The sequence below is a fragment of the Odocoileus virginianus genome, chromosome 21 (genome assembly GCF_023699985.2).
Source record: "Odocoileus virginianus isolate 20LAN1187 ecotype Illinois chromosome 21, Ovbor_1.2, whole genome shotgun sequence".
Lineage (NCBI taxonomy): Eukaryota > Metazoa > Chordata > Mammalia > Artiodactyla > Cervidae > Odocoileus > Odocoileus virginianus.
In genome coordinates, this window is record NC_069694.1 from 8,894,877 (window position 1) to 8,919,775 (window position 24,899).

The 24,899-nt window shown below is 42.7% G+C and overlaps 1 protein-coding gene across 1 annotated transcript in view; it reads right to left on the reverse strand.

The window, feature by feature from the left end:
• Positions 1–23,896, reverse strand: part of PGM2 (phosphoglucomutase 2) — a 37,108-nt gene extending 13,212 nt beyond the window's left edge. Inside the window, exons 1-10 of the mRNA XM_020900548.2 lie at positions 23,766–23,896; positions 19,312–19,479; positions 13,921–14,027; positions 10,615–10,699; positions 8,870–8,953; positions 8,564–8,757; positions 4,680–4,869; positions 3,688–3,785; positions 2,323–2,503; positions 2,139–2,232 (exon numbers count right to left, since the gene is read on the reverse strand). Coding sequence (XP_020756207.2) covers positions 2,139–2,232; positions 2,323–2,503; positions 3,688–3,785; positions 4,680–4,869; positions 8,564–8,757; positions 8,870–8,953; positions 10,615–10,699; positions 13,921–14,027; positions 19,312–19,479; positions 23,766–23,816 — 1,252 coding nt within the window. The 5' untranslated portion in view covers positions 23,817–23,896. The remainder of the gene's footprint in view (positions 1–2,138; positions 2,233–2,322; positions 2,504–3,687; positions 3,786–4,679; positions 4,870–8,563; positions 8,758–8,869; positions 8,954–10,614; positions 10,700–13,920; positions 14,028–19,311; positions 19,480–23,765) is intronic.
• Between the last annotated feature and the right edge of the window lie 1,003 nt (positions 23,897–24,899).

Here is a 24,899-nt window from a genome sequence, read left to right on the forward strand (position 1 = left end):
TCGAGCCCTCATCTCTGAGGTCTCCTGCATTGGCAGGCAGGTTCTTTACCACTAGTGCCACCTGGAAAACCCTCAGTTCAGTTCAGTTCAGTCGCTCAGTCGTGTCTGACTCTTTGCGACTCCATGACTGCAGTACGCCAGGCCTCCCTGTCCATCACCAACTCCTGGAGTTTACTCAAACTCATGTCCATTGAGTCAGTGATGCCATCCAACCATCTCATCCTCTGTCGGCCCTTCTCCTCCTGCCTTCAATCATTCCCAGCATCAGGGTCTTTTCAAATGAGTCAGTTCTTCACATGAGGTGGCCTAAGTATTGGAGTTTCAGCTTCAGCATCAGTCCTTCTAATGAATATTCTGGACTGATTTCCTCTAGGATGGACTGGTTGGATCTTCTTGCTGTCCAAGGGACTCTCAAGAGTCTTCTCCAACACCACAGTTTAAAAGCATCAATTCTTCTGTGCTCAGCTTTCTCTATAGTCCAACTCTCACATCCATACATGACTAATGGAAAAACCATAGCCTTGACTAGATGGGCCTTTGTTGCCAAAGTAATGTCTCTGCTTTTCAACCTGCTGTTTAGGTTGATCACAACTTTTCTTCCAAGGAGCAAGCGTCTTTTAATTTCATGGCTGCAATCACCATCTGCAGTGGTTTTGGAGCCAAAAAAAATAAAGTCTGACACTGTTTCCCCTGTTTCCCCATCTATTTGCCATGAAATGATGGAACCAGATGCCATGATCTTAGTTTTCTGAATGTTGAGTTTTAAGCCAACTTTTTCACTCTCCTCTTTCACTTTCATCAAGAGGCTCTTTAGTTCTTCTTTGCTTTCTGCTCTAAGTGTGGTGTCATCTGCACATCTGAGGTTATTGATATTTCTCCCGGCAATCTTGATTCCAGCTTGTGCTTCATCCAGCCCATCATTTCTCATGATTTATACTCTGCATATAAGTTAAATAAGCAGGGAAGCCCTCAACTATGCCTTAATGAAAAAAAAAAAAAAAGGAACAAAGAGAGGAAGTATTTGTTGAATAACCTGTAAGGAGAGTCTCCCTTCTAGACAAATTGTCCTCATTTTTCAGGTCTAGCCCCTCAGCTCACACAAAATTGTTTCTAATTGCTCGAATTGATGCTTATTCTGTCTTCTCCGAATTCCCATAGTTTTTGCCAGTACATGATTCACCTTGACAGTGAGCCTATACTCTTGTGTGTGGTTACTAACCTCACCTATATAAACTAATGTAGGCTAACATCAGTTCATCCATTTCCTTCAGAGTTAGTGTGTAATTGATAAGCAACACATATTTGGTAAACAAATTTTTGGGCTTCTCAGGTAGCACCAGTGGTAAAGAAATCACCTGCTAATGCAGAAGACAAGAGATGAAGGGTCAAGCCCTAGGTCAGGAAGATCCCCTGGAGGAGGGCATGACGACCCACTCCAGTATTCTTGCCTAGAGGATCCCATGGACAGAAGAGCCTGGTGGGCTATGGTCCATATGGTTGCAAAGAGTTGGACATGAATGAAGCAACTTAGCATAAACATAGTAACTTTTACTAAATAAACAGCTAAAATATCCCCAGCACAAACATCTGCACTTCAAGTTTCTATTGCTAGCTCTCCTTTTTGCTTATTTATAGTGATTATTTAAGACAAGTGTTTTCCCATCATCCTGGCTGGTTCTTTCAGGTGGTAATCACTCTGATGGAAGTCCTACAACTGTGGCTTCTCCTTTCTTCTGGACAGATCTCTGCAGGGCACTCTCTGACCGACAGTGAACTATATGTGGCCTAGACATCAACACCACAGTGAGGAAATACCACAGTTCCCCAAGTAGGAGGACGTTCTTAAGCTACTACAGCCGAGCACAAAACATCACTCTTCACAGTCATCAGGGGAGAGGATTCACTTCCTCACATGAATGGCTTGATTATTTGTGAGATATTGTTTTCAGCTAAAAAAAAAAAATCTGTGACACCAACTCCCGGGTTGAACAGTTCAGCATTTGCAGAGGGTCACAGAAGAAAAGCAAACGGCGTGCTTCTGTTTCAGTGTTAATCTTTGAACCCAAATCCAAATCTTTGCCCATTTATTTGCATTCTATAAATTGACTGATCATGTGACCATGCTGCTCAACTCTTACCGATAGCTTCTTCAAATGCAAATAAGACATTTTTCCCCTGGTCTATCAGCTGTTTGGCTCGATTTCCCATCCACTTGAAGCCAGTTAATGTTTCCTAGAAGGACAATCCAAGAGAGAAAGAAATGCCTGAGACTTTCTCCAGAGCAGAAGAAAGGGGAAGGGGCAAGTCTCACAAACACTGTACCTCGAAGTGAAAACCTTCCTTCAAGGCGATGGCTCGCAGGATTTTGGAAGAGACGGTGCTGGACAACATGTATAAGTTTTGGAGGGCGCTGTGATCTTGGTTCTTTTCTTTCCAAGAAGTAAAGAGCCACCAGCCCAGGAGGGCCCCCAACTCATTGCCTGAAAACACTTTCCATTTGCCGCTGAAAGAAAAAACCACCTATGCGTGACAGTAATCTTAAGAGAGTGCTTAACTGTAAGTGACCAATAAGGACAGAACAATTAACCAAACAAGGCTCCAAGCGGCCTCTGCAGGACTGTTCTCACTATTCTTGCTTGTTGTTGTTCTCATTATTCTTGTTTACGTAACAGAAGTGTGGCTACCACTGCACAAACATCTGAGCAGCTACCGTGTCTCAGCCAGTTTGCCTAGACAAACACCCTATCTTTGAAAACGGCAAGTATGTCAACGATGACACAGAAATGCTTTTATCTCAGTCTTCGGCAAAGGCTTTGGTTTTAAATATAACAGATACATGCTGGCAAGATGCCCGTCCCCTCCAAGTATAATAGCTTATATATTTCAACTTTTTTGCTCAGCCCTGCTGATTCTGAGAGACAGCTTAACATTGCTTAAGATTCAGCACAGTACTCACACAGTCTGGACACCAGAGAACCGGCTTGCGACTGTCCCTTTGTGAAGTCAAGGTGGTTACAAGCATACCTCACATTTGATCATGTAGCACCTCAGCTTAAATTTCTGAAAACTGACACAGAATCGAACCTGTTCTGTCATAACTGAAAGTCCTAACCCTTTGGCAGCACCAAACTGTCCCCCAAGCATCACACATGCTGTTTGACCTGCAAAACTGCTTGGAGGCCGCATGCCTTTCAACTTTCCTCCTTATCCATCATTCTCTGTACAAACTCCACAGTCACACTTATCTCAAGCGTTGCAGCATCCACAGGCATGCTCTCTGGTCTGCTCAACATAAATTCAACATGGCATTGAAGGTCTGGCTCCTCAGCAAACCTTTGCCAAATGCTGAACTTTAAAGCCAGCACCAAACAAAGTACTTTGCCCTCATTAGGCACTGAGTCATTAATTATGATAAAAGTAATGAAAAAGGGGGGATGGTAACAAATAGTAAGTTCAATACCAAAGTTCAATACCAATATACACTGGGCTGGTTGACCCGCCATTATGCTTGCTGAACCTGTGGCCCCTGGACCAGTTCTTGCTCTATGTCAGAGGATCTGACAGAGGTTCAGTGAGATGATCATTTGCAAGATAAATGAGAAACATTTCCAAATACATCCGGTCTCTCCAGAAACATCTGACTGATACTATATCACACATTATGCAGGTAATCACAATTCATTGTACCTTTCTTGCTTTTCTGCCACAGCAAGTCTATCAGCATCTGGGTCATTTGCTAAAATGATTCTGGCCTTGGTTTTGTCAGCCAAAGCAAAAGACAAAGTCTGAAAAAGAGAGAGAAAGAAGACAAAAAGATCACTCCAACCAAGAACTGAGCACACTACAGTCTTTAAAAATATTCAGTTCTCTAAGAACTAAAAGAGGTCTTTTCCCAAACCAAGACTGAATCCTATTTCTGGAACTGGTCTTGGTTGGTCACACACCACTTCCTAAGTCAGAGGTCAGATAGCGAGAGCATCAATGCACGATCCACGTGTGCCAGTGGGACTCACCCAACATCTGACTGTGTTTGTGGCTGGATTGGCTATTTCCAAGCCTGGCCCTGTGATCAACCTCACAGACAAACCAAAATTGACTCTCTGAGTATAACTGTTACCCTAACCTATAAAAAGTTTAAGTGGGGGCTTCTTTGATGGTCCAGCAGCTAAGATTCTGTGCCCCCAGTGCAGGGGGCCTGGTTCAATCACTGGTCAGGGAACCAGATCCCACACACTGCAACTAAGATCTGGCGCAGCCAAGTAGATAAATACTAAAAAAAAAATAAAAAGGTTAAAGGAACCATAATTTAAATAGCATTTTTTCATATCAGAAAAATGTCAACTGAGAAATAAAAATTGTGTGATAAACCTTCATTCTATTATTGGTTCTTGTTGGCATTAAGAAGCATAGCAAATTAAATGAAATTAAATTAATTAAATTGAATGTAAAGCATCATTTTAAATTTGCGAGCAATTTCAGCTTTCACATCCTGAAGTTTAAGACATCTGATTTGAAAGTTCCTTTAAGAAATGGATGACTAATAAATATAAATATTTCCAATGACGAAATCACATTTTTGTTTGGCACAATGAAAACGCAAAAAAACTTATTATACTCCAAAGTAACAGTTTTGAATTATGTTCAAGATAAATTTTATAATTAAAAAACAGTCAAGTTACCAAGACACCTTCACCCTCTTCGGGATTCGGGTATTTCACTGTTGGGAACTCAGGATCAGGGTCCTTTTGTTCGGGAACAGCCTCGGGAGGAATCAAGTCGAATGCCTTGAAAGCCGACTGCACGAAGCTGTGACCCACACCATGGACAGAGGTGTGCACAAACTTCACCTTGGTTTCCTTGTTCACAGCCCTACAACAGGCATGTGGAGAATGAGAAGATTCACAAACATGGCTCTCAAAACAAAAGGTTTGCAAAACACCAAGGGACCAGGTACCTAAGAACATCAGGTTTCAAAATAATAAGAATGTGTAAGACAACTGAGTATCTTTCAAAATTCTATTTAAAAAAAAAAAAGAAAGAAAGCTTTTTCACTCTCTTCCAAACACACACCCTCCCACAAAACACTGTTTTAAATTCACTCTGTAGTTACTTCCTGCAAATCCGATTCCTTTTGGATTTTGTTTCATGCTACAACCTTCACACCTGCAGTGGGTTCCAAGAGGGACCCCCGCTGGCCCGTGGCAGCACCTACCCACAGCAGTGCAAGCTGCAGGGCTTCAACCATTCTCTGCCATCTTCACATATGAGTTTCAAAACGTCCCTTTGAACACAACGTGATGGAACTTCCCATATACAGATGCATAACAAATTAAACATTTTCTCTGTCAAGTAACAAGCCTATTTAGCAAAGTGCTCTGATTGAGGGACTTAATGTAGAATAAAAATAACGTCAAAATTAACAGCAGACATTATAGAAAATGTAAATACAAAGTGTTAAAAAATTCCAGCGATCTGACTGCTAGGTTCTAAGGTAGTGTGCACTTCTTTTGGCAATGAGTAAATGAACAAGGTCTTCCTTAAGACAACAGTAGTTTAAAACAAACATATCTTTGAAAATAAATACATCTAGAAAAATAAATATGCAAGATTAGTGAGAACAAATCTGGAAAAGATAGAATTCAGAAGTTGATCCAACTTGAATTGAAAAATATATGAGAAGCAGTAAGGCTTAGTGGTTAACATGAGTTGGAGACAGATTCTAAATTTAAATCCTGGAGATCTGCTACTTTTATTTGGCTGCCCTGGGTCTTAGTTGTAACACGCAGGATCTTCAACCTTTGTTGCAGCACGCGAGATCTTTAGTTGTGGCATGTGGGATCTATTTTCCTGACCAGAGATCAAACCCAGGCCCCCTGCATTGGGAGCTTGAAGTCTTAGCCACTGGACCACTAGGAAAGTCCCTAGAGCTCTGCCACTTCTAAGCTGTGTGACTGTTGCTTATTTTCTGTGACATCTCTGAGTTACAGTTTTCTCATCTATAAAATGGCAATATATCAGAACCTGCCCTCAGCATTACTGTGATGATTAAAATGGGATGAATTAATTAGTACAGAGGAAGGGAATATAGCAGTTATCTGATAGATAACAGCACTTAAATCATGTTAGAAATTGTCTGATTAAAGGTGATATTTCCAATTAGTCAAAGAAAAATAGATTCTTCAGTTTAATATGTTAGTACAATTACACTTTTTAGAAAGAATTTAATCTGCTTTCCTACTTTATGCCTCATACAAAATTAAACATAACTAAGAATTCAAACGCTTTAAACGTTGCAAAATGTAGACTTCCCTGGAATACAGTGGTTAGGACTCTGCTTCCACTGCAGGGGACACAGGTCTGATCCCTGGCTGGGGAACTAAAATCTCACATGTCATGTGGCATGGCCAAAAACAAAACAAAACATGGCAAAATGTAAACATGAAAGCTTTAAAGTAAAACAAGAGTTGTGCTTTTCTAAAAATAATCTTGGTATAGTGAAATCTTTTTAAGTATGGCACAAAACCCAGAAATCGGCAATTAAAAGTTTCAATGAAAAAATCCAAAGGTAAGAACAGAAGGGAAAAGAATATTTGAAATAAACAAAGACCAGTTTTTCTGTATAAGCAAAGAGGTTTCACAAATGCAAAAAAAGAGCAAATACTTAGAAAAATATAGGTTAAATAAAGATAAAAATATTCATAAATAAAAAATGTAAATAAAGTTAGGCATTGCTTTCATGTAGCAAACTGGGAAAGAGGAGAAACTTCATATACTCAGTGTAGGTAAGAATGTGTGTGGATCATATACTGTTATCATATTCTGTTGGTGGGAACCTCAGCTAGTATAACATTTCTAAGAGCAATTTTTTAATCGTTGTTAACTTTATAAATGTATATATAATTCTGATGCCTGCACAGTATCTTTTTTTGGCCCCACACATCTTGTGGTATCTCAGTTCCCCAACCAAGAATCAATCCCCTGCCCTCCGTAGTGGAAGCGCACAGTTCTAACCACCACCAAGACCATCAGGGAATTCCATCTACTATGTATTTTTTTGAATACTCTTATACACACACCCCCCAAAACTCAAGGAACCGTGCTTAAAGTTGCTGAGTCTGGTGCTACTTGGTGAATAGCAGAAAACCAGAAACCCTTAGTCTTTATGATGTTCAGTAAGAGGGACAGAAGGATGCACAGATGAGTTGTGTTTGGATTACAGACCATTTTTTAATGGTCCCCAACATTTAAAAATTAGAGAATTTCATATACAAAAATCTAGGTTTCCAGCTTTTCTTAGGAGAAAAAAATCAGGTAACTGGTAATGCGGGATCTATGTTTGCGCATGGTAACACCAATGGCATGGCAGCTCCCTCCAGGTGGGGTGGGGCTTCCACATTCCATATAGGAGCTGCCACTCCCAGACGGTCCAGCAAATACAATACGAGAGACAACCCTGAAGTTCTGCTGCTTAACCATCAGTGGTTTCTTGCTAAGGGGACAATCAGGAGTGATGGGACCCTCGGCATACTAGGGCAGGACAACCCTTCACTCAGCTCCCTGCTTCGGATCCGTGAGCATCACATCTGTGTCACGGGGTTAAACAGACTGGTACAGTAGCCATTAAAACAAAAGGGCCAGGACTAATGGGGGCTAATACGGAAAGGTATCCATGACAAATTAACCAGAGGGGAAAAGGCAGAGAACAAGACATGCACTCTATATTCTTAGTTACGATTTTGAAATACTAATCATATATATATGTTTATATATGAAATGGAAATTTCTGGGAAGATAAAAATAGTCAACATTTTCTATTTGACACCTTCCAACAAGCTTTTTTTCACATGCATATATAAAAGTATGCACACACACACACACACACATATGTACATACATGTATATATATTATACACACACACACCCCACCCCCCACATATATGGCTTTCCTGGTGGCTTAGACAGAAAAGTGTCCGCCTGCAATTCAGAAGACCCAGGTTCAATCCCTAGGTCGGGAAGATCCCCTGGAGAAGGAAATGGAAACCCACTCCAGGATTCTTGCTGCAAAATCCCATGGACAGAGGAGCCTGGTAGGCTACAGTCTACAGGGTTCAAAGAGCTGGACATGACTGAGCGACTTCACTTTCTTTCTTTACACACACACATATATATATGGATCTACAACAGAGGTGAGCAAACCGTAGCCTGTGGGCCAGCCACCTGCTTCTACAGTCAAAGGATCCACCACTGAGCTATACCCCTGAAACCCACTTTTACAAACATTTTTTTTAACACAGCTATGTTTGTGTTCATTCATTTCCGTGTTGTCTATGGCTGCTTTCCTGCAACCTCAGAGTAATTGAGCAACATAGTGGCTCACGAGCCAAAAGTATTCACTATCTTTTTAAGAAAAGTTGCCAACCCCTCATCTACAGCCTCTTAAGTCAGATGCAATAACAGTATATGTAGCATAGAATACCAGTTGAGGACAAAAATGTAATGAAAACATAATTTGGTTGAATCACATTAATTTAACTCACTTGAGGTGAGTTTCCAAACCATTTACCTGTGAAAACAGTATTTTTTAAGGTCTTCAAAATAGTCTTTATTGATGGAAGCGCTTGGGTCGTGAAGGAGCAGACTGCCATTGAGTACAGAATCATCCCAGGCTTGAGGCCATGGTTCTAGATTTTCTTCAATAGCCTGTGAAATCCCTTTATCGTGAGGAGAGATGATCTGCGCTCCATTATCCCAATAGACCTGGAGAACATGGGAACATATCCAGATGGTTTAGAGTTCATCCATTCCCTGTGCTCCCAAGGCACAGACTTCAGATTGAAGGACGTAAGTATGAAGAGAGAAATAAAAATACCTTATAACCATTATCCTGCTTTGGATTGTGAGAGGCAGTTATCATGATTCCAGCACAAAGATTCAAATGTGATACTGTGTAGGGCTGTAATATAGTGGGAAACAAGAACAATTTGAAGCAAAAAAATTAGATATATTTAAAAGGTCTATCATCCATTGTTTGTACCATTTTCCATTTAATAAACATAACATAGAAATATCATGACATGTCATAAAACATTTGTGTGCCCCACCCAAGCAGTATAGTCTGATTGCCCTTAAAACTAATTCACTGCTCAAAATTCTGCGATGTGCACCCTAAGTAAGAAAGGCGAGTATTCTCCTGTGTATCTTTTTACCCTATCTTCTCCTTGGTGACAGCAGAAAATTCTTTACACAGTATGATGCTCTGACTCTCCACTGCACATTCTTTTAAGCCTTCTGCTTAGGAAGGATGCTTATGGCTTCAGTTTATTCTCTCCATCTGCATCCTCTGCTTTTCTTTCCCTGATTTGCTTTTAAGTAAAAGGTTAAGGGAAATGTGGACAACGTGGAGAGAGCTCTCAGAGCTTGCATTTATCTCCCACTCCGGGGCTGACTGTCCCGCTCTTGTATTTCTACATAGCTCCCATCCTTATAAGACTACTTCCCCAAATGGGGAGAGGATTCCCCATGGCTACACCTGAGGCTTACTCTACGCAGGGAGCCTGAAATTCTACCCGTCTGTCCCCTTCCATCCTCCCATCAAAAATCACTATGGTCACTTGTCCCTCTAGGAGCTATCTCACACCCAGGTGTCCTGGAGCAAAGAAAAAGGGAGAATTACTCCACTACTTGGGCCAGTGATCACGAAACACTTAGTTAATTCATGTCAGATATAAAAACAATTGCTACCAACATTAATACAGCACAGAAGACCAAGGATGCCTGAACACACTGCAGTTTTTCCATCAGACAGTAAGACCTGAGCCACATCTGGATGTGACATTGAGCATCTACTGGGATATTTACCAGCTAGGAGGAGCTGCACTTACCTGTTAGTGCACTGGAGACAGTAAACGCAAAGCTGGTGGGGATCACTTCTGTATTTACACACTCTCATTTCTACTTGACGGAAGTAAGTGCATTCGAATCACGTTTTTGCTTCAACTTCTAAAAACATATATTCTGAGCATCTGGCCCTACTCTTAAAAGCTTGTTCTACTTAAAAGGAACAGCTGTCATAGCACCTATTATCTTTCTCTTTAGATTCTGTTACAATAGGAATTTGATAAAAATCTTCGTAAAACATACCAAGCATGCTTCTGGTACTGCCTATGAATAGAATTTAGAGCGAAATACTCATATATGAAAGTTGGTACACCAACTTGTCAAAAATGTCATGGTAAGACATGGTTTGAGGTGAATTCAGATTTGGATTCAGACATTTCCTAATTGCGGTAGCTGAGAAAAAGAATACAAACCAAATTAAAAAGCAAAAAGACAAACAAACAAAAGACATTCTGTTAACCAGCTAAAATATCTTCTGAATGCAAGCAAAAGAAAAAATGCATTAAAAAAAAAAAGAAATCAATTCTGATGAATCAAAAGTTGAACACCAGAGAAATATTACTAGGGTGTGGGAGGAACATTCCTGGAGAGGAGTTCCTGATAAAAGGCAAGGAGCCCTTCTGTCTTTCAAACAACTGAATCCTAAGAGTGCTAAAGAGCACTGGCCATGTCCCACCCCTGATCCTGGGACAGGAAATTATAAAAGCAAACACTTACCACAAAAGGGGTTGGGGTTATATCAGAAAAGAGGTACACAGGAATCCCCTGGCTGATGAACGTGGTTGCAGCAAGTCGGGCAAATCTGGAAATGCAGAGTGACCAGGGAGAAAAGGAGAGGAGAGCTGTCAGGAGAGCAGGTGGCAACAGAGAAGAAAATGAAGGTCCAACCATTTATTTTTTTATTTATTTGACCACCCCAGGTCTCAGTTGCAGCACTTGAGATCTTTAGATGCGGCACGCAAGCTCTTGGTTGTGGCATGTGGGATCTAGTTCCCTGATCTGGGATCAAACCCGGGCCGCCTGCATTGGGAGCATGGAGTCTAGCCAGGGGACCAGCAGGGAAGTCCCCCAACCATTTCTTTAGACTGAGAACAGCAGCCATGTCGATGAAAACCTTAATTATACCCTGCTGGCGGAGAACATTAAGGCTGGAGGAACCTAAGGAGTCATTTCATTCCACCCCTTTGTTTAAGAGAAATGGGACCAAAGTTGAGAAAGGCCAGATGACCTGCCCCAGGTCCACCAGGCACACAGCAGCTAAGCCAGGCTGCAGCCAAGTCTCTCAGCTCTCTCCCATCTCAGCGGGTCTCAGCCAAGGGCCGTGCTGCTCCCACAGGACACCTGAATCGTCTAGAGACAATTTTGGTTGTCACCGGGGTAGGGCGCTGGTGGCAGCTGGTGGATGGAGGCCAGGGATGCTGCTAAGCATCCCACCAGGCGCAGGGCACTGCCTACAGTGAAGAGTTATCTGGCCCTGTACCAAGTCACATGGCACCAGGCAGAACGGAGAAATCTCTAGCTACAGCTGTCACTACCCAGGACATGCCATGAAGACTAGTATTTGGTTCAATGTCGTCCTCTTCAAAACACATGGCACGCTGTCATGAGTGTGAGATGTATGTGGGATACACATCTGTATATGATACACATATATCTTGGCTCCTTTCAGCACTTAAAAGATGACAAATTTTTGACACTTCGACATATTTCTCAAGTTCCACAGCATCTGGCTAGGGCAGGACACAAAACAAGGCATCAAGTCTTTCTTCGTGCTTGGAGTAAAGTATTTCATCACAATCAACAATCTACTTCCAATGAACAACATTACACTGTTAGAGGATTAACAAAGTATTTGATCATTCTCTCAAACATTTCTTGAGCACTAACTGCATGGAAGACTATTTTGGGAGCTGGCTGGGGCAAAAACAGCAGATCTTTAACAACTCAGGCATTAAAATTCCTAGAATTAAGAGTAATACAAAAATGATTTTGACAATTAAAAAAATGCCCCTATAAAGGAGAAAGTAAAAAAACAACAAATTTTAGCAAAAATAATTTAAATAAAAACCTGAATTAGATATATGCTGCATTCACTAGAAGGTACAGAAGTCACTTTCACAACCTCAGGAAATGACATTGTCCATGGTAAGCTATCAAGAGGAAGTGTTCCAGTAAAAAAGGGGGTCATATAACCATGATTATGACCAGTGATGGGCAAACTCCAGGCATTTTGCAAATAAAGTTTTACAAAACTTTATTCAGTCATGAATTATTCATGGCTGTTTTCATGCTACATGGCAGAGCTGAGTGGCTGTGACAGATACTGTGCGGCCTAAAGTGTGTAAGATATTTACTATTTGCCCTTTAGGGAAAAAGTTTGCTGACCCCTGGTGCCAGCCTCTTTATGTTTAAATTGTGGTACCTTCTCTCACTTTATGATCTTAGAGCACAAAGTACACAGATTACAGGTTTTGTGAGGATTAAATAAGTAAATACCTAGGTGCCTAACTCGCATTCAGCACTTGAATGATTCATCATCACCACCACCACCACACCACCGTCACCAACACTACCACCTCCACAACTATAACCACCACCACTACCATCACCATCATCACCGCCACCATCACCATCATCACCGCCACCATCACCATCATCACCGCCACCATCACCATCATCATCACCACCATCACCATCATCATCTGCCTATAGCTACAAAAGACAGTCTCATCGGTTTGGGAATGTTACAAGAATGCACTTTGCAATGGGCATTTAAGAATGAGAAGAAGCTCATGAGGCTTATAAATAATAGAAGAAAAAAATTACATAAAAGGAAGAAAAGTGAGAATGATGCTGCTGTTGTTCAGTTGCCCAGTCCTGCCTGACTCCTTGAGACCCCATGGACTGCCATATGCCAGGTCTCTCTGTCCCTCACTATCTCCTGAAGTTTGCCCAAGTACACGTCCATTGCATCCAGCCATCTAAATCCTCTGATGCCCTCTGCTACTTCTGCCTTCAATCTTTCCCAGAATCAGGGACTTTTCCAATGAGTCAGCTGTTTGCATCAGATGACCAAAATACTGGAGTTTCAACTTCAGCATCAGTCCTTCCAACAAGTATTGAGGGTTGATTTCCCTTAAGATTGACTGGTTTGATCTCCTTGCTGTCCAAGGGACTCTCAGGAGTCTTCTCCAGCACCACAGTTTGAAGGCATCAAGACTGGAGATATCAAGGGAACATTTTGCCCAAGGACGGGCACAATAAATGACAAACAGTAGAGACCCTGGTAGATGCTGAAGAGATCAAGAAGAGAAGGAAAACATACACAGAAGAACTGTATGAAAAAGATCCAGATGAACTGGTGACGAGGATGGTGTGGTGAACCACCCAGAGCCAGACATTCTGGAGAGCAAAGTCAAGTGGGCCTTAGGAAGCACGGCTGTTAATAAAGCTAGTGTATGCGACAGAATTCCGGTAGAGCTATTCAAATCCCTAAAGGATGACGCCATCAAGGTGCTGCATTCAATATGTCAGCAAATCTGGAAGACCAAGCAGTGACCACAGGACTGGACAAGGTCAATTCTCATCCCAATTCCCAAAAAGGGTAGTACTGAAGAGTGTGCTAACCACTGGGCAGATGCACTCATCTCCTATGCTATTAAGGTCATGCTGAAAATCTGGCATGCCAGGCTTCAGCATTATGCGAGCCAAGAACTTCCCGATGTCTAAGCTGGATTTAGGAAAGGAAGAGGAGCCAGAAACAATATTTCCACTTAAAAAAAATGCCTTAGGTGGGTATTAAGTTCTACATTGTCTAAATAATTACATAAACATAAATTTCTTAACCCAAACATAAAACCAGAATTCTTAAAAGTTACAAACAGAATCTACCCATCATTTTTATACTTAGCACTATAGCTGATAAATGTATTTAAAGCCAACCTATTGAAATGGTGATTACTAATAAAACTACAAAATACACGACAAAAATATAGTTTCCTAAATATTAATATCTTTACATACCTCCTGCTGCTGCCTCCACTTGCTGGGTGGGCTCGAGCATCAAAGCTGATCACAACACCTCTTTGCTTCAGGTCACTGAATTGCTTTTCCAGGTACCTGCAAAATCCCTAAAAAACACCCCATGAATTAAAAGACTATGTATGTTTTAACACTCTAAACCAAAAGCTGATCAAGTTTTCTCTGCTTTCATAAGAAAACACTGTAGCAGGAGAGAAATCCCTCAGTAACTAAGTGAACTGTACAACAGGAAAATAACAGCTTTATTTTCTATCTGTATGTATCAGGTACTGTGCTGGACACTTAGTATTTATTATCAGTAATCCCAGATCAACTTGGCCAAGAAATCCCATTTTACAGATGGAAAAGCTAGAACTTTCAGTGACTGGCCCAGTTTCAGATACACAAATAGCAGAGCCTAGATTTGTACCTGCAAGCCATGAAATTAAAAGACGCCTGCTCTTTGGAAGAAAAGCTATGACAAACCTAGACGGCATACTAAAAAGCAGAGACATTATTTTTGCCGACAAAGGTCCGTCTAGTCAAAGCTATGGTTTTTCCAGTGGTCATGTATGGATGTGAAAGTTGGGCCATAAAGAAGGCTGCTGCTGCTGCTGCTAAGTCGCTTCAGTCGTGTCCAACTCTGTGTGACCCCATAGACGGCAGCCCACCAGGCTCCACCGTCCCTGGATTCTCCAGGCAAGAACACTGGAGTGGGTTGCCATTTCCTTCTCCAAAAGAAGGCTGGGCACTGAAAAATTGATACTTTTGAATCATGGTGTTGGAGAAGACTCTTGAGAGTCCCTTGGACTACAAGGAGATCAAACCAGTCAATCCTAAAGGAAATCAACCCTGAATATTCATTGGAAGGACTGATGCTAAAGTTGAAGCTCCACTACTTTGGCTACCTGATGCAAACAGCTGACTCACTGGAAAAGACCCTGATGCTGGAAGATTGAAGGCAGGAGGAGAAGGGGATGACAGAAGATGAGATGGTTGGATGGCATCACCAACTCAATGGACATGAGTTTGAGTAAACTCCGGGAGTTGGTGAGGGACAGGGAAGCCTGGCATGCTGCAGTCCATGGGGTCACAAAGAGTCAGACAAGACTGAGCGATTGAACAACAGACTTGTGCCCGGGTCTGGTTAGAGGTGGTTCAGTGCTAAATTAAAAGGTCACAGAATCTGCAGGCTTGTACCACCACTTATGAGCAAATGACAAGTTCTTTAATCTCTCAGTGCCTCAGTTTTCTCTTCTGTAAAATGGGAATAGTACCTACTTCTAAGGACTGCATGAGGACTAACTGAGTTAAAACATGCCATGTGCTAAGAACCCAACACCAAGGATGCACTATGTGTTTGCTCTTATGAGCATCATTTTTACTGTCATTTTCCTTCAAAGCTTGCACCCATTTTATACAAATCTAAAATCTCTGAGGACAAGGAGGTGTTTCAGATATTTCAACCTGCTATATATAAAGAAAACTAAAAGAAATCCAACACAGTAAGATTTTGACAGTTAACAGATCTAAACTCGTTCTGTTTGTGAAATTATTTTCCAGCAGACAGGTCTTAAGGAGGCTCTATCAGTCCACTATTATACAAATAAAAATTGTGCAGAATTTGGGCTATTCCCATCCACCTAGAAATGGTGGAACACACAATTCCTACATCTTAGTGGGTGCAGTAACATCGCCTCAGTCTGAAATATGGACGATTAGAAAACTGTGAACTTTGACTTCAAGAGGTTTCGATTACTGGACAAAGTAGGTTTTATTACAGAACAAAAAGAACTCTGGTTGATTGGGTTATAATCATGGTTCATATTACTTATTTCACTTTGATTAAAGGAAGTCATAAAATGCAGTGTAACTCTTGTTTTTGGTAGGGCAATATTTCACAGCTTTCAGGGTACCAGTTTAGAAAGCCTTGAGCTTTTCTTGACAAAAATACTGCACTGGGCACATCTTCTGAAGCTTCTGAGGGAGACAAAGTAACAGGCACACATGGGAGTTGTTTCTGTGGGGTTCCTAGGAGGTACGCAGATGCTCACACTCCAAGGCTTCCCGCAGTGATAGTGCCCTCTCTCTGGCCCTGGTGGGCCCCCAAGCTACGGCCCCAATGTTCAAGAGGGTCAAAAGCATTCAGTTCAGTTCAGTCGCTCAGTCGTGTCCGACTCTTTGCAATCCCAAGGACTGCAGCACACCAGGCTTCCCTGTCCATCACCAACTCCCAGAGCTTACTCAAACTCATGTCCATTGAGTCGGTGATGCCATCCAACCATCTCATCCTCTATCGTCCCCTTCTCCACCTGCCTTCAATATTTCCCAGCATCAGGGTCTTTTCCAATGAGTCAGCTCTTCGCATGAGGTGGCCAAAGTATTGGAGTTTCAACTTCAGCATCAGTCCTTCTAATGAACATTCAGGACCGATTTCCTCTAGGATGGACTGGTTGGATCTCCTTGCAGTCCAAGAGATTCTCAAGAGTCTTCTCCAACACCAGAGTTCAAAAGCATCAATTCTTCGGTGCTCAGCTTTCTCTACAGTCCAATTCTCACATCCATATATGACTACTGGGAAAACCATAGCTTTGACTAGACAGACCTTTGTTGGTAAAGTAATGTCTCTGCTTTTTAATATGCTGTTTAGGATGGTCATAGCTTTTTTTCCAAGGAGCAAGCGTCTTTTAATTTCCTGGCTGCAGTCCCTGTTGTCAATGATTTTGGAGCCCAAGAAAATAAAGTCTGTCACTGTTTCCATTGTTTCCCTGTCTATTTGCCATCAAGCGATGGGACCGGATGCCATGATCTTCGTTTGCTGAGTGTTGAATTTTAACTGAGCTTTTTCACTCTCTTCTTCCACCTTCATCAAGAGGTTCTTTAGTTCCTCTTGCTTTCTGCCATAAGGGTGGTGTCAGATACTTAAGACTAAGATACTTTAGACTAAAGCATTCAGCCTTAGTCTAAAATCCCTATTGTCTTCAAATGGCTCTAAAAAAACTCTAGGGCCTGTTGAGGGGGAGCTCCTGAGGGCACAACTAAGAAGGTGGGATGCTTTTTCCACAGAAGAGACCCACTGAAGGATCAAAATATTATCGTAGAACAGAAGAAATACTCTTTATATAGCTTCCAAAGGTTAAACTACAACCAACATGGAAAAGCTACAGAAAGACAGGTTTGGCTCAAAATAAATAAACCATTCTTAAATGAGAATGATCCAAAGATAGGATGGTTATTTCAGAAGACAATGAATTCTCCATCATTGACGTGTCATGGCTCAGTCAAGGAACCTAACAGGAAATGATAACCTCCATCAATGAGGCAAACAGTACAAAAATTTCCCTCTAGTCCCCATCCTGTTTCCCACCGGGATATTCCTGACTCACATCCACCAGCTTCTTAAGTACAACCAGATGAATCTGGGGCACCGATAGGACAAGAGTCCACACAAGGAACCAGCAAGCAGGGAGTGTTCAGAAGACTCCAGGCTCCACACCGGCCCATGTGATGCCAAAAGCAGCCGCTCCACTGAGCCCTACCCACATGACAGATCTGTGAGCAAAATAAATGTGGTTGTTGTTTGAAACCACCGTGGTTCATGTGATTTGTTGTACAGTCCTAGTGACAGAGCAGAGGGCAAGCTTATCCATCAGCGTGATCCCATGTTTTCCATAAACTAGAACGAGATTCCCAGGCTCACTTTATTCCAAGTCTTCTCTCCAGAAAGATCTCAGGGAGCCCTACTGCTTAACAAGTATGTGTGGCCAGTGGTTGCCAGGGCAATTCAGTACCTTACGCAAGATTTCTTTCTTAGGATTTTGCTAGAACATGCCCAACCCTGTCTTTTTAAGTACACGTAAAGTACACATCATCACCAGTAGTTAGTTTTCCCAGCCTTTTCTTTTCCAGACTAAAATGACCTTCATTTTTAACATGTCCGAGCAGCTGAAGAAACAGAACGACCTGTTCCAGTTCATTTCCCTCATAGACAGAACTCTCAACACTCTGCGGCAGCTCTTTTGTCAAAGGCTTCATCTTTATTCCTAAAAGCTGAACGTAGCCCCGATAGTAAAATTCACAAATAAAGGCAAGGAAACTCAGTAATAATTTCTACCTATACTATAAATAAAGCCAAACAGAACTAATAACTCTTGATTATTCTGGCAGTTAAAAAAAAAAGTTTCAACGCTGGTATCTGTATAACCATCACAAAACATGAAAACATAGAAGTCCGTTGGTTTAGTTGGTGGATTTGCACTGGAATGAAGCACCATGAGGGAATCTGTTTCAGTCATTATTATATCCCTGATGTCTGGCACCTAATAAATCTCTTTGAAATGAATAAATGAATGAATGAATTTCAAAACAATGCTGCTTCCACTGACTGTATAAGCCTAACTTTATGGAGTAAATGTGTGACACCCTGTGTCCAGGCAAACCCACCAGTTTAGTCCATAATGAAACCAAATTAGGTCTGTCAAATACAAAAGGTGCCTGGAGTTAAATTAATTAAATGAGGAGGCCATTGGACTGAGGTGGTTTTAATGCCCTAGGAGCCTACTAAGCAAGCCAAAACCCAACCTCGTAAAAGCCTCAGGGTGAAGAATTCATAACTTAAGGACAGCCAGTCACAAACAGACAGATAAGCCTTCCCAAACATGGCATCCACTTGAGCTGGAGCCAACCTATGAATTTCCTTCCTTTTTTCCTGCCACTCCTCTATAAAAGTCTTTCCCCTGGATCCTGACAGCGGAGTGCTCTGAGAGGAAGCAGCCTACGTGACCCTAAAATATGTCATTCTTGCACGTGGATCATTTTGAGCTGAGACAATCAAGGCTGGTAGGCCGAAGAAAAACTTTTACCTCTTCCTTAGCTAGCTAAAAGAATTCAGAGATGGAGCCTGATGCTGAAAGAGAGCTATTACCAGAGATAACTTTAGATCTGAAAGACCAATCTGTATGGCAGGCAAATATCTACCAAACATCTCCTTTCCTACTGTCCTATGGACAGTATAAAAAACCATATATATATATTTATAAGTATATATATATATACTTGAAAAGTCCTTCTCCTGTCATTCTCCATTTTGAAGCTTCAAATGCTAGATTTGCCCTTGGGTCTCACTGCGTTTATGGGGCTCCTATATGTATATAATTAAACTTGTTTACTCTTGTTAATCTGTCTTATGCCAATTTAATTAACAGACCAACCAAAGAATCTAGAAGTGTACAGAAAAAATATTTTCTCCCCAACAGTTCCTAACTACTTCTAGTTTAGAACTGCTTGATTTGAATAGATTTTTGCTCAAATAAATTCTTAAAAAATTTAACTGCTTCAGTTTATTTTTTAACACTGGGAAAATGTTAAGAATTAAGAAATATAAAAATGTGGTACCTGTGTCGTCTGAATGATGGTCAAGTCATTCATATGAGAAATTCCTGTTCCCATAGCAGCTCGGAGGCCAGCTGTCCCAAATTCCATTCGAGCGCTAAAACATTTTTGTAGTTCCTCTGTATTACCTGCTGCAATGAGTTGTTTCACTGACTCCAAAGTTAAAGGATTCTGCAAAACAGGAAAGTATATACCAGATATTGTCAGGTGAATATGAAAAAGCTGAAAAAAAAAAACCCAACCAACCAAACCACAATAATTCTAACCTACAGGAGAAAAAAGTATATATGTAAGTATTTGAAAAGAATATATATATATATATATACACACACACACACACACACATACATATACGTATTGTTATTGCTGTTGTTCAGTCGCTAAGTCATGCCTGACTCTTTCACAACCGTGTGGACTGTAGCCCACCAGGCTCCTCTGTCTATGGGGTTTTCCAGGCAAGAATACTGGAGTGGGTTGCCATTTCCTTCTCTAGAGGATCTTCCCAGACCAGGGATCAAGCCCATGTCTCCTGCATTGGCAGCTGGATTCTTTACCACTGACCCACCTGGGAAGCCCACATATACATATACACACACATGTATAGGCCTTTCAGTTTTATGAGGCTTCTGAAAATTGAAATACGAAGTTGGTCTTTTAAAAATTATAATGTGTGATACCGCAATATAGTAAGAAATACATGAGACTTCCCTGGTGGTCCAGTGGTTAAGATTCCACGCTTTCAATGTAGGGGGTGTGGGTTCAATCCCTAGTTAGCAAACTAAGATCCCACATACTGCATAGTGTGAACAAAGTATTTTTTAAAAAATTAAGAAATATATATATTTATTGTTCCTGAGACAGTAAAGAATCTGCCTGCAATGAGGGAGCCGGGTTTGATCCCTGGGTTGGGACGATCCCCTGGAAAAGGGAATGGCAACCCACTCCAGTATTCTTGCCTGAAGAATTCCATGGACAGAGGAGCCTGGTGGGCTACAGTTCATGGGGTCAATAAGAGTCGGACAGGACTAAGTGACTAACACTTTTGTTCCTAGTTTCTATGCAAAGAGGTCATAAAACCCTTGAAATTCCCTGAATGATTAGGATGAAAGTTGTATCTTCTGTTATTCATAATAAACCTCTTTCATCCATACCTGAGTTTATCCTAATGAGGTGACTACTGGGAACCAACCAAGTGATCAACTGATGGGAACTTTCAACTCCATCCTCCCCTGAATTCCAAGAAGGGGAGGGACTGGAGATTAAGATTAATAACCAGTGGCCAATAATTTAATTTATCACACCTATGTAAAGGCACTGAAGCTCTGCACCTCTTCCCACCATACCTTGCCCTGTGGATCTCTTCCAGGTGGCTGTTCTTGGGTTGCGTCCTTCATTAATAAAATTGGTAATAATAAGCAAAGTGCCTTCCAGAGTTCTGTAAGCTATCCTAGCAAATCACCAAACCCTAGAAGGGGGTCAGGAGACCCCCTGGTTTACTGTTGCTTGGTCAGAAGTACCGGTATCTGAAGTGGGAGCAATCTTGGGGGATGGAGCCCGTAAGCGGGGGTGTCTACACTAACTCTGGGTAGTTAGTGTCACAGTTGAGTTAAACTGACACCCACTTGGTGTCCACAGAAAAATGAGAACTTGTTCGCTGTGAAAAACTCACACATTTTGTGTCTGAAGTATTATGAGTACAAGGAAATCAGTTTTCCTGTACAATGTAAGTATTATTTTCTTTCCTACAAAGGTAAGCACTTTTGGAGAAACAGGATGAATACACAGGTTTTGGGGTCTAAGACTCAGAATGGAATCCCAGCCACATCATCATTCACCAAATTTATACTGTTGGGCAGATTATCTAGTTTCTTGAATTCTGAGTTTCTTCATCTCTAAAATATGAACAACCTATAACCTTCCTTACAAGGTGGTTCTGAGGTGGTTTATATTAAATTAACATAAAACACCCTTTTCTGTCTGGCATCTAGTAGTAATCAAATGTTCATTTTCTTCCCTAATATCTTCAAATTTTCCCAGAGTGATAAGCTTATATAATTTAAGTCAAAACACTACCTTGGTAGTGTTTTGGTCTTTTAAAAATTATAATGTGTGATACTGTGATATAATAAGAAATACATGAGACTTCCCTGGCAGTCAAACTTGAATCTTGCACTAACTACAATAGGCAGGCAACTAACAAAAACCCCATTTACAAATGGAGAAGCTTCAGAAATAATGTCTTGCTTAAACTGTGTGAAAAGCATTAAAATTTAGTACCTCTTCTGTTACATCGACTGCTTCAAATGAACACTCACGTGAATCATTCATTTTTTTCATACAACAGTTACAGAAAATGTTAAGAATGGATAAAAATGACAATTATATTAATTTCACATCAAACTTTTAAATTAAGAATTCAGGGTAACAAACTTTATTTCTATCTTCCAGCTATCATCTCAAGTAGATAAACATGCAGGCAAATCGTGGCCACATAATTAAACTTTGAAATGCTACTGCAATAAAACACTGGCTTTCTGGAATTAAGCCCACACTTCCAGATTGTTCCAGATTCAACAGGAAACAAGTAAAAGCCCATCTTCTTATTTAAAAGCAATAGCCACTGACCACAGAGCACAAGCTGACCCATCAGGCTGTCAGGTGCCCCCAAGTTAGGGCTCAGATCTGGAATGTAAAAGAGATTCAATGGATTTTTGCGGAGGGAATGAGAAAACACAGACTTCAAGGTCATTCTCAATACCCGGCAATTCTTTCATTCACAACTTGGAAAATCCTAATTGACTTTCAATATCTCTAAAAGACCAAATAGCCTGAGAGAAACCAAAGGAGGCAGAAAGATAAGAATAAAACATCAAGAGGTCAGTCAAGATCAGAATTAGGTGTGCAAATGACACGTCTGTCAGCGTCCAAAGGATGGGGGTGGAGGCACAGTGGAAATGCTGGAGGATACTAGCTGGGTGCCCTGGAACCCCTGGGGCAATCAGACAAGAGGGCTGCAATGCTTTTAGCTGGCTGGAAGTTGCCTCTGGGTGCCTGTCTCAAGTCCAAAGAGAAAGGAAAGGAACAAGAGGAGTAGCAGAAACTTTAAAATGAGGAAAACACCCCCTCACCTTTATCTAGTTATCTCAGTATACACAGATAACAATATTTTGTAGAAACTGGATTTTTATTCTTCAAAGGGAAAGTTTTATGAAACTAATTCATTACCAATTATGGCTTTAAAAGATTTCTACTCACTGACAGTTACTGAGTTATCAGAAATGGGGACCTTTCCCTCCTCCAAAGAATTACAAGAAAAGGAAGTTGCTCATAGCACCCAGAAACAGTCTGTACTGGCACTGCCTGCGCAGGGGCCGGAGGGTTAAGGGGAAGTCCTCACTGACTCAACATCCCCGGCCTCCACCACTGCGCAGGCCTATGGACCACGCAAGTTAGTGAACAAGTGGGCAGCACCTGCTACGTGATTTGCTGGGGCCCAGTGCAAAACAAAAAAGGGACCCTTTGTTCAAAATATTTTTAAGAATTTTAAAGTGGGACAGAATATTAAACCAAGTGCTGGGCCCTCCTAGGAGAACAGGTGTCGTGCAACCCAGTGAATCTCTTGTCTTTGAAGTCAGCCCTGGAGATAGACATTGATAAATAAAACCACAAGCAAGTTTTTCTGTTTTTGGCCCATCTCCGTAAGAGGTACGAGGGAAAAGAACAGTATGTTTAAGGAGAATACTAGAAAGAAATAATTCAGGTGAATAAGCCACATTTAAGTTCAGACCTGAAACATGAGTAAGGACAGGAGAAACAAGTTAAGCAGAAGAGGAAACTTCCAGGAATGCAAACAGATGCAAGAGAGGGAACAAATGGGAAGTGAGAGACCTAGGTTAGAAAGGAGACTGGGAGTGGTGTCTGGAGCTGGGTCCCTGCTCCGACACCTCAGAGTGAAAAGCTAGGGTGCTCTGTCCAAGGGGCTCCCCATCTTCTTCCCAGCAAGAACGCCAGGAGCCAAGAGGGCCCAATGGAAGGCACCTCTATTGGCAACCAAGCGCCTGGGAAAGCCGCTCCGCCAAGTCCCCAGGAGCCCGAGGAACCGGGAACAACTCTGGGTCGTTGGGGGATGCACCGCCCACGGCAGAGGGCGAGCCCGCGGGCAGAGCGGCAGGAACCCGCGCTCGCCGCTGTCAGACGAGACCCCGGAGCCCGGCTCGCTCCCCGACTCCCGGCCCGCAGGACGGCGGGTGCGGTTCCGGGACGACCCTTCCGGGCCAACTTCGAATGGGCCACAAACCGGCCACACGGGCGAGGCCTGGCGGCCGTCCCTTCGCCTTCGGGCAGGACCCGCTCGGGCCCGCGAGATGGGCGGGGAGGGCCAGAAGCACCGTCACGCGTCACAGGAAAGGAGACCCCGCACGTCTCCCGGGCGTTCCCGGCCCCAAGGGACCCCTCACCTTGTCCCATCTTAGCCACCGGGCCGTCTCCTGGTCCAGCCGGGAGTCCATGCCTGCGCCGCCGCCGCCCGGAGCCCCCGTCCCAGCTACGCCGCCGCCGCCGCCACCTCCACCGCGCCGCCGCCGCCAAGCTCTGGAGGTGGCGAGACTGTACTTCCGGCGGGGCGGGGAGAGGCGGGGACCGGGCGGGGAGAACCGGCTCGGGAGCCACCAGCGTCCGGCAGGAAAATGACGCGCTCGGCCGAGGAGCACGCCTCCAGGCGCGGTGCCCGCACGCCTGGGCCGGGGAGAGGGAGGCGGGGCCGCGGGATGGAAGCCTGGGGGTGGAGGTGGGGCTGCCGGAAGGTCTTGAGGTTACTCCTACTCACACTTCGGCCATTCATTCAGGTCCTAGTGTGCTCCGGGCACCGGGTCAGAGCCGGGATCCGAGCACCCGTAAACCCAGTTCAGTTCAGTTCAGTCGCTCGGTCGTGTCCGACTCTTTGCGACTCCGTGAATCGCAGCACGCCAGGCCTCCCTGTCCATCACCAACTCCCGGAGTTTACTCAAACTCATGTCCGTCGAGTCGGTGATGCCATCCAGCCATCTCACCCTCTGTCGTCCCCTTCTCCTCCTGCCCCCAATCCCTCCCAGCATCAGCGTCTTTTCCAATGAGTCAGCTCTTCGCATGAGGTGGCCAAAGTACTGGAGTTTCAGCTTCAGCATCAGTCCTTCCAATGAACACTCAGGACTGATCTCCTTTAGGATGGACTGGTTGGATCTCCTTGCAGTCCAAGGGACTCTCAAGAGTCTTCTCCAACACCACAGGTCAAAAGCATCAATTTTTCCGCGCTCAGCTTTCTTCACAGTTCAACTCTCACATCCATACATGACCACTGGAAAAACCATAGCCTTGACCAGACGGACTTTTGTTCGGCAAAGTAACGTCTCTGCTTTTTAATATGCCGTCTAGGTTGGTCACAGCTTTCCTTCCAAGGAGTACGCATCTTTTAATTTCATGTCTGCAATCACCATCTGCAGTGATTTTGGAACCCCCAAAAGTAAAGTTTCTCACTGTTCCATTGTTTCCCCATCTATATGCTATGAAGTGATGGGACCAGATGCCGTGATCTTAGTTTTCTAAAAGTTGAGCTT